The following is a 9,672-nucleotide window of genomic DNA, read 5'->3' as shown; positions in this document are numbered from 1 at the left end:
AACAAAAGAGATATCGTGCAGAGAACATCGGGATTCTCAAAACCCGTCGTAAAAGATGGTATGAAAACAACAAGGAACGACTCGCCAGCAGCCAGAGAGCCTATTGTGAACAGAACAAGGAGCACATCAGAAATTACCGAAGACAATACTGTAAAAACAACAGGGAATGGATCAACGAGTATTGGAGAAGTTATTATGCCAAGAATAAGGAACGGATCAGGCAAAGACTTCATGACCAAAAGCAAAGAAAACTAAGGCAGAATATCGTGCGTTTTGGGGCCAGGGACCAAGAGTCTGTGAAACTGGAAACGAGTTTAGTCCCCAACACTTTGTGGAATACCGACGGTCAAGACTTAAAGAGTCAAAAATTGTAATCAATTCTTTTTCGGAGTTCGTGTTATTATTTTTATTATCATTATTCAATAAACGTTGCAAAGACTCAGACTCTTTGTTTTTGTTTTTGTTTTATTTTACGAGTTTTTTAAGTTACAATAAAAGTTACACGTTACACCCAAGCTGTGTCTTCATGGTAAATGGGGGGTGAAAAAGATGACTGAAGAGTTAATTTGTTGATAATCACTTCATCCTCAGCGTCGTAGTGCAGCCACGACAGGAACAATAACCTCAACTTTACTTCGCGTACGCAGAGCATTACTTCCGTTGGGATGTTTCTACTGAACATTTCATACACCGTCAGTCTTATTGATTGAGTAATGGTCATCCACGGCAAGTTGACATAGGCATGGATGTACAGGGTAGCGTTTCGCCTTTGCTGCACGAAGATGGTGAGTCTTGTATAAAATTCAAACCAGATGGAAAGATTCGCATGGTACGGCAAGGTCCTCCACGAAACAATATTACGATTGTGAATATGATAAGGCCGTCCCCCTCGCCGATACCTATTGATGGCATTCGTTGCGTTGGTAATCCTCTCGCGTACCACCTCCTCCCAAGGTGAAAGTTGTGCCTCATCTTCATTCCCCCGAGGATTTGAGGTTTTGCAACGTCCGCACTTATCTGAGTATTGTAACTCCTGTTGCAAACATCTCTTGTGCAAAAATTTTCCACAGCAATAAGTTTTCGCACTACATCGAGTCAAGGAGTCAATGACAAGGTCGCCTTGACAGATGAAACATTTGTCCTTGAACTCATCTACTTCGGGGATCAATCCTAGTAGTCTTCGACTTCTTCTAACTTCCATTTCGTGAGTCAACAAACTTTGTTTTGGTCCTTTTCAAAACGTGTGAAGGTTTTATATAGCAGACTAAGAGGGAGTACCCCCTTATCCCTATTTTACTCCTTTGGCCGAGAAGGGAGTAGGATAAGTCTAGGATTGGTTCCCGATGAGGTCATCGTCCCACGATGCTTTGGAACGGGGAGTACCCCCTCACCCCAATTTTTACCCCTTCGACCGCGAAGGGAGTAGGGCAAGTCTAAGATTGGCTCCCGATGAGGTCACCGTCCCACGATGCTTTGGAACGGGAAGTACCCCCTCACCCCAATTTTTACCCCTTCGACCGCGAAGGGAGTGGGGCAAGTCTAAGATTGGTTCCCGATGAGGTCACCGTCCCACGATGCTTTGGAACGGGAAGTACCCCCTCACCCCAATTTTTACCCCTACGACCGCGAAGGGAGTGGGGCTAGTCTAAGATTGGTTCCCGATGAGGTCACCAGCCCAGGATGCTTTGGAACGGGGAGTACCCCCTTACCGCTATTTTTACCCCTTCGACTGCGAAGGGAGTGGGGCAAGTCTAAGATTGGTTCCCGATGAGGTCGCCGTCCCAGGATGCTTTGGAACGAATAGAAGGGTATATAAGTGCCTCGGATACAAGTCTCTCAGTCTCCATCATGGTCGCTTGTTGGACGGACCTCTGTCGTTTAGGACCACAGCACACTGTAAGTATGGATTTTGAAGTTGCCTGACATTTTTGCGTGACCCTGGCGTGATTTGTGTCGCCATGGAAATCCGTGAGACCGATCCCAGTCCTCCGTCGAGGCTGGTGGGCTGTTTTCCAACATGGCCGACTTTCGTGGGCGCCGCCATCTTGAATTCTTAATTCGGCTCCTGATTGGTTGAAATTTGTGGCGGCCATCTTGGATTTGGAAAACAATAGCATCCATTGTTCTCCAAACAATAGTCTATTGTCTTTCTCGGCTCCTGATTGGTTACCGCTCATATAAGCGTCCTATACTACTTCCCCCCCCCCCCAAAAAGGTACTTACTGAACCAGATCGAAATGTCCTTCTATACAAACGCTGTACTAGTCCCATTTTCAGCTTTTCATCTTAGGGACAGCCTCATTTAAACTCTGTGAGGACTGAGATAAAACTATTGGTTTGACGAATGAAGAAACTTTTAAACTTTAAATTTTCGCACAACAGTTACTTTAAAGGGTTTCAATGAAGGCTCATTGCTCGGAATATGCTAATTTCGACAAATATTTATCAATCCTACCAGCAAATTTTAGCGTAAATTAAGTTTTAGTTCAATTCATGTTTGAAGTACTACTCAAGTGCGTTGTCCGGTCTTTTCTCATCATAATTTAGCGTGCCCTTGACCGTCTCGCGATCTGGCTTAATAGCTTTTCCGTTATTGTTCTTGCTAATAAACAGTGACTAATTACGTATTCCCGTTGTCGCCCGGAGCTTTTATTCTCCAAAAACCTGTTGTTCCTAATCTTTTTTCCGTCCATAAAAACCTTACAAATGATCACCCTAATTAACCTATCTTTCCCGCGTCACATGAACACTCAAAACAGTTCTTTCTTCCTGTAGCCGAGTGAGTCGGCAATTGACTGAATACTCTTGTCTGTCCGGATGATTTCATTCAAGTCACATAACCACTTAGCTTTGCTGTAAAAGGAAAGTTGTAATGTTATTCTCTTCAAGAGCACCTGTACAACTGAATTTAAAGTATATTTTTCTGCGTCGTCTGAAAATTTGTAACGGTTCTGTCGTAAACCTTTCTTCGTGTGAGTGCATCTTTCCAATTGAACTCCGGTTTTCAATCCCAAGCTCAGAGTTTTAGTGAATTCCATACATTCTTTTTCATGTTAGTTGTAAGAAATTGGTAATACAGCAACGCAATAAAGTTGATAGACTAATTTATGGGCAATTAAGAGGCTGATCACTGAATTTACGGGAAAATCACCAATTAAATGTAGCATACGGAAGCGAAAAAACAAGAAAAGCTAAGATATCTAGGTGAAGTTTAAATTTTTGCAGCTCAGCCTTTGAAGCAAAAGTGATTTTTTTTGTCTCCGGACGGTGAATTTCAAATCCACACACTCAAGTCTTACAAACTCTCGAGCCTTCACTCAGGCACTCTATGATCACCTGTAGTCAGTGACGTGAAGTAGTTTACTTCAAAAGCTATGAACACAATGAATCTGCTTCCAGCTTATTCACGGCTTTCACTTTAATAACATAACATCACAACTAACTTTTACAGACACATACATCTGAAGATATCGATTGGAAAGTCTCTATCTAAACCTTTACTTGGCAATTTCATTAAAAAAAGAAAAATATATTTCATATACTACTACAGATAACGTTGTCTGCAAAATGTGACATCTGTAAATTGCAAACATTCTATCTCACCAAGTGACATTCTGTGGACCTTAACCCAATAGTTACAGGACTGAAGATAACTTGAGACCAACTATCTGCTTTAAGCTACAGATAATTTATCTTTCATCTCAAGACAAATTTCAACTTATTTCTTACTCCATCAGCCAAGTTACATCTCACGAGTGAGCACTGAACTTGAAAGAATAAAATCTTATTTATGTTCAGGGGCAAGATCACCTTTTTCTTCCCACAAACCAACCCTTCCTTTCTTTGTTGCCAAATTTGCAAAGCTCATTAATTTCTATTTTCATAATTTAATAACATTAGATTCTTCATGCAAACATACTTGTAATAATTAGGTTGAGCAAATGTTAAGTTTCAAATCTGTAGGGTTTTGGAGTGTATCACATTTTGCAACTTATTACACACAAACAGAGCAACAAGCACACTGCCTATGATTGTTCTTGTTGTGATCGCTTTGGGTCATTCATTTTCAGTTTGAAAAGAACTTGTCCACTTTGTCCTGAATTTTGCAGTCTTCACATCCCAGCCTTTTATCCTGAGAAAACGACAAGAAAAATAGGTTACAATGCCTATGAAATGTATGTGAATACTAGCCTTTGTATTACATTGAGTTAAAATTAAAGTGTACATGGATTTGTGATACAAATGATACCCCGTATTCAGTCAACCTCGTCACCTGATGAAGACTTGCAACTTAAACAGTTGAAACATCATGATAAACATTGTACATCTCAAAAGACATTCGCCCGTTAGTTGATACCAGTCCACTAGATGGACACCTGACCAATATATCAGCCAACAGTTGGTTGAATGTCGGTCGAGTGTCGGCTGAGTGTGGGTTGAGTATCAGTATAGTATTCGTCAATATGTCGGCCGTCACTTGAGTGACACTTGACTGACATACATCTGCTGACGTATCAACTGACACTCCACCAACTATCACCTGGTATATCAGCCAAGTATTGGCCAAGTCTCGACCAATACTCAGCCAACATATGGACCAAGTATCGGTTGATATATTGGCCCGATAGGGTCAGCCAACATGACCAACAGCATGATCTGTATAGAACATTTTTCACTTGAACATCAATTGAAAATAATGTGAAAGTATTTTGTGTTTGCTTTAGTTTTGCATCACTACACATATTAAGTGATTAGTTTTAAAAAACTCACCCCACCTTGTTATCCGATCAGAAGTAAAAACAAAACCAACATTTTATCACAAATAGCACACAAATATTTTCACATGCTTTGCATTGGCTGTGTGTATTTAATTTTCTAAATGTGTTTTGATTGGCTCACAAGATTGTTTTAGTTTGTAATTTGTGATTGGACAGTGATTACTTAGTTTTGGTTTTATGACATTTCAACTGAAAATTGCTCTGAATCTAAAAACATAAATTTTGTAAAACAAATGTACTTACAGTGCCATAGTCCACAATTGTTGGAATTTCTGTGAGTTTGAACTCACTTTTTCTGAATTCATTTTCAGGTGATTTCCATCTGTTAAAAGACAAAACAATTGTCTCATTGAGCAAATGTCCTCTACAGTAAATAATCATCGTTTCAGTCCGAAGTTCACAGAAATTCTTTTTACTGGTAGCCATAATTTTTTTTGGCAGTTCTGTGAATAGATTGTATATCAAGACAATGTTGCTAAGCTGATGATTTTCTGTATTCTCATCACCTGCCTACTTAATGATATATAGGTATTGCAATGAGAAATTACATTTTGATCACTCCTGGGAGTTTACAGGGTTAAAATAGGTTGCTAGTTAGCTCTGACTACCATAGATATCAAACTTAATAAGCATAACCCACTGACTGACTACTATGTAAATGTGCAATCTGATTGGCGAAACAGAGGCAGCCAGTCTAATTATCACTGAACAGCAAAGAGCTTACCAGTCCTTTCATAATTACATAAACTTTGCCTTTTTTAAGTTTCTGGAATACCAGTAATTTTTAAGATTGCTGTTTGACGGATTAGTCAGTGGGTCATGCTCAACCAATAACATGGCTCGCTCTCTTTTCCCATCAACTTTGATAGCTGGCCTGGTGCTCCTCAATCACCCCTCGCCAACTGTATTGAGATTAATAAGAATAGGAGAGCCTTACTGTTTGAAACCCTTAAAGTCCAGACAATATCTGAAAGGAAATCTAGTACATTTTCCTCCAAATTTCACTTATGTTCTTTCCTGTTTTTTTTGTTGTTGTTGTTGTTTTTTCTTGTTCTTTTTTTGGTTGTGTTGTCATTTGCACAATTTTATGTTGGTTGTTTAGGTGGTTTCATTTACAAGTAGGTTGTTTCATTTAAGCTATTTCAGTGGTTTTGCTGATTTCAGTGATTTTGTTTCAATGGTTTTGTTTTGTTGTTTCAGGTTTTAGCATATGCCATAAAACAAAAAGCACTTAGTACCCAAAACTTGAGAAATGGAAAATCTGGCTAGTTAGAAATTGATTTGGCAGTAAAATCTGACTTTTACTAGCTAGTGTAAAGCTGATGTGTAAAGAGTTACAAAGTTATTGGTTTCTAAAGAAATGTTTGGGACGTGTTGGTGGTCAAGTTATTAATAGCTATTTATCAAGTAGTTGAACTTGAAATTGATAAACTAGGAATATTAACTGCTCTAGCGAGTTTGTGAAGTAAACATTTAAATCATTAGTCCTTAGCGAGTGTAAACTGAGCAAAGCAAAGTTGAAGGATGAATGGTTTAAATGATGGCTTCAGAAATGTTTTATGGCAGTTAATGTACCTTTATCACCTTCAAGTTGATTATTAGCCTAGTGTTAAGATATTATTCAGTAATTTTCCTGTGTGTTCAAGTATTTTGAGTTAACCAACACAGTATTCAAGAGTACCTGACTTGATAGGTACCCACGGACTAATAGCATAACTTTATACCTGTGTGAGTCACAAGCATTACATAGAAATGTCATAAGATGGGCTCCTTTCAGTGGGAAACATTTGATGTCATTCTTTATTATATGGCTGTGTCTCACAAGGACTGGGAACTAACGAATTCACAAATTTGATTGGCTGAAATCGATATTGACTGCGGTCTAGATTTTCCCATCTAGACCGGCATCTCCATCGATTACACTTGGCCGTGAAAAAGTTGCAAACTAAATACAAAAATATTGATTGTTTTCGTCCAAAATATTAGTTCCAGAAAATATTCATATTATGGAAGTGCCAAGCCTGATGAGGAAAAAAAGTAAAGAGAACGAGCAAACTTTGGCAGAATTTAGTTCAGCTCATCGCCGTTCGCAAGCAAAATGTTAGCTTGCACAAACCAGTTACATTAAACGTATTAATTTTTTCTAGTTTGCCATGTAATAAACATCTTATTAACCGAGCTTAGTCGGTCTGTATGTGAGAATCTTGACCTTGGTCATGTGTACAGACCTCGGTCAAGATTCTCCCATACAGACCTCCTGCTCAGTTAATAAGAGCTAAGTATCATTTCCCAAAAGAAAGTGTTGTCTCTTTCTATCTCCTTAGAAACAATGCTGGGTTCACAGATCCAGTTGAATCATAGGAATAAATAACTAAATAACTATTTAAAAAAAAAAAACAGGTCAGTTCAAAAAAAGTTAACAACATAAATAATTAGTGAATAATTTTCTGGACCTTTATTAAAAGAGTGAACTTACTCAGGCTTATCACCAACAATAACCAAAATGAACACCAGGTCAGATGAGGCCTGTTGCAAAGCAGCTTCTACAACTGGTTCCACTGAAATATAAAACAGCACTCAGTTTGTACTTTTTATGTCTTCACAAACTACTGATCATGCAAAACTGGGTATGGTGACAAATAAACCTAATGGTTCACAAGTTTAATCTAATTTAAGGGAGAAGAGCTCGTACAGCTGTAAGAGTTCTCCCTAGATCCTAGGTTATATTTGCACTGAGTTTTTTTCCTTTGAGGATAGAGGTTCCCGTCCTAGCTTTAAGGAATATTTAACAGGTTCTTCGGTGTTCTTCCCACCATAAAAACAAACAGTCCAAATTCCATTTTGATCTCCATCAACAAACCCATTACACCAGGTTACCATCTGCATTTTTACAAAAAAGGTCAATATTTCTGGGCCTGCGCAGCAGCTCCAAGGAAAACGTCTGATGTTAAGTCTTCTACAACTGCAGGAAATATATTCAGAATAACAAGTGTAGTGTTAAACATTTACAAACCTCTAGCTCTTTCAAAGCAATTTTTTTACTTTCAAGAATAATCAATTTATCATTCAACCTTCAAATTTGTTTCAAATCTTGCTTTCATTGATGAAATTTACTACACTACTTATTGAGCCATGCTATTATTAATTAACCTTTTGATATACCAGGGATCCAACAATTTCCTTCAAAGCAATTCTGGATCCTGATGCTGTGTAAATGGTATTTCAATCAAAAAGGAAATGCAGCCAATTTTTGGTGACTGAAACGACATTCAGTAACCTTAAATATTAAGTCAATAGAATTAGGGAATATTTGCCTGTAACAGTTCTGGATTTTTGCAGGATGACGCCTATTTTTTGATGGAGTTTTACCAAATGCTCATCCACTGTCCACAGTGGAGACACTTGAATGCATTAAGCCCTATTGTAATAGTGAGGACAGTGAAAACGCTGATCATGTCATCTACTTGCATGTGCATTGGCTTGTGAGGATTGTAGTTTTTTTGTCATAGGGTATTAGTGTTTTGAGTGTTTTAAAGTGTGGACAGTGAAAGCACTGCAGAAAAGGGGGCACAGATGTGAAGCATTTGATGAGTTTTTGCTTCAAATACTTATTGTGTCTAAAAATGTATTAGTGTGGATTGAACCTCATTATCAATTTTCCTTGGCAAAATTGGCTCTGCAAGGAAGGTTTTAAGTCATATGCTGATTCTTAAAGCATACATTGTTTCACATCTTCCCCTAATTAAGACACAAACTATTTAACCAGAAGAAAAGAAATTAAAGTAGTTAGATGCGCTTGGCTCCCAATAATTGTTTTGTCCAAAGGCATCTGACTGGAGCAGTTTCTTGTCAAGGGATATAATCCACTAACAAAGAAGAGCTGCACAGTACTCATAAGTATTCAGTTATTCTTGTTTCTTTACTCACTTATTTTTTACTGTGAAAAAAGGGGAGGGGGGAGTCTAAAGAACCCCCTGCATTTTCTATGTCTTATTTCAACCTGGACTAGATCATACACATAAGTATGAAACCTCTGAATTAAGCATAGAGTCTACAAAAATAACAAGAGCTATAAAATTGAAAGATTTCAAACTTCAAATTAGCAGAGAGTCAGTTGATGACTTGCTCCAGACCTGAGAACATATCATGTTACATTATGAATTATTCAAGAATTACAGCTTTTAAAAATGTTCACTGGATATCATCGAGGTGAGGTTTTCGTTTCATTCTGGGTCACATTTTACGTTCATCAGAACATGCACTGAGGAGAAAATTTTACTTTTTATCCGTTTATGTCTCATGAATTTAATATACTAGGAAACATCGTTTACAACTTTGATGGCAAATATCTGCCCAGTGGATTGTACACAGCTGGTCATGTGAAAAATCAGACGTTGGGTGTAGCCCAGCAGTTAGATGTGAAATATAATTAATGAAATCAAAACACTTCAAGACGTATTGAGGAACAAACGAACAGAAAACAAAATCTCAGGTTTTTCTTCATCTAACAGGCAAGGAATTGAAAGAGTCAGTGTAGCGTCGAACAACAACAAGTTCTCAATCACAACTCACGGATGTTGAAGGAGCGTGAGGTTCATTATTCTGACAGGAAATAACATGATCAGAAAGTTACAAACCTTCTCGACAGTCTGGACACCAACTCTCGCCACTCTCGTTCATTGAGCCGATAAACATGACCGTTCTTCTCTTTCCTTCGTGTTCTTTCAGCGTTGCCATTAAATTACTAAGCCCCTCCACCTGAAGCTGAAGTTGCTTTGGCTCAGACATGATAATTTTGGGTGGTTTATAGTTTGTGGAAGTTCTCCTTTCCCGGAATCTCCACCTTTGCCTCGTTTGCAATCCACAACCTCGTTTTCATTTTCTAATCAGTACA

General features: G+C 38.4%; 1 protein-coding gene across 1 annotated transcript; it reads right to left on the bottom strand.

Moving 5' to 3' along the window:
• Positions 1–3,400: 3,400 nt before the first annotated feature.
• Positions 3,401–9,566, bottom strand: LOC110066026 (thioredoxin domain-containing protein 17-like). The gene is made up of 4 exons (XM_020773229.2): positions 9,416–9,566; positions 7,255–7,336; positions 5,022–5,100; positions 3,401–4,132 (listed from the first exon to the last, which is right to left on the bottom strand). Exons 1-4 carry the CDS (start codon positions 9,564–9,566, stop codon positions 4,067–4,069), a joined length of 378 nt encoding a protein of 125 aa, XP_020628888.1. The 3' UTR covers positions 3,401–4,066.
• Positions 9,567–9,672: the final 106 nt, after the last annotated feature.

Source organism: Orbicella faveolata, unplaced genomic scaffold, assembly GCF_042242905.1.
Source record: "Orbicella faveolata isolate gen_17 unplaced genomic scaffold, um_ofav_v1 contig_47, whole genome shotgun sequence".
Taxonomy (NCBI): domain Eukaryota; kingdom Metazoa; phylum Cnidaria; class Anthozoa; order Scleractinia; family Merulinidae; genus Orbicella; species Orbicella faveolata.
The sequence above is the reverse complement of the archived record's forward strand: the minus strand, read 5'-3'. Positions and strand labels throughout refer to the sequence as shown.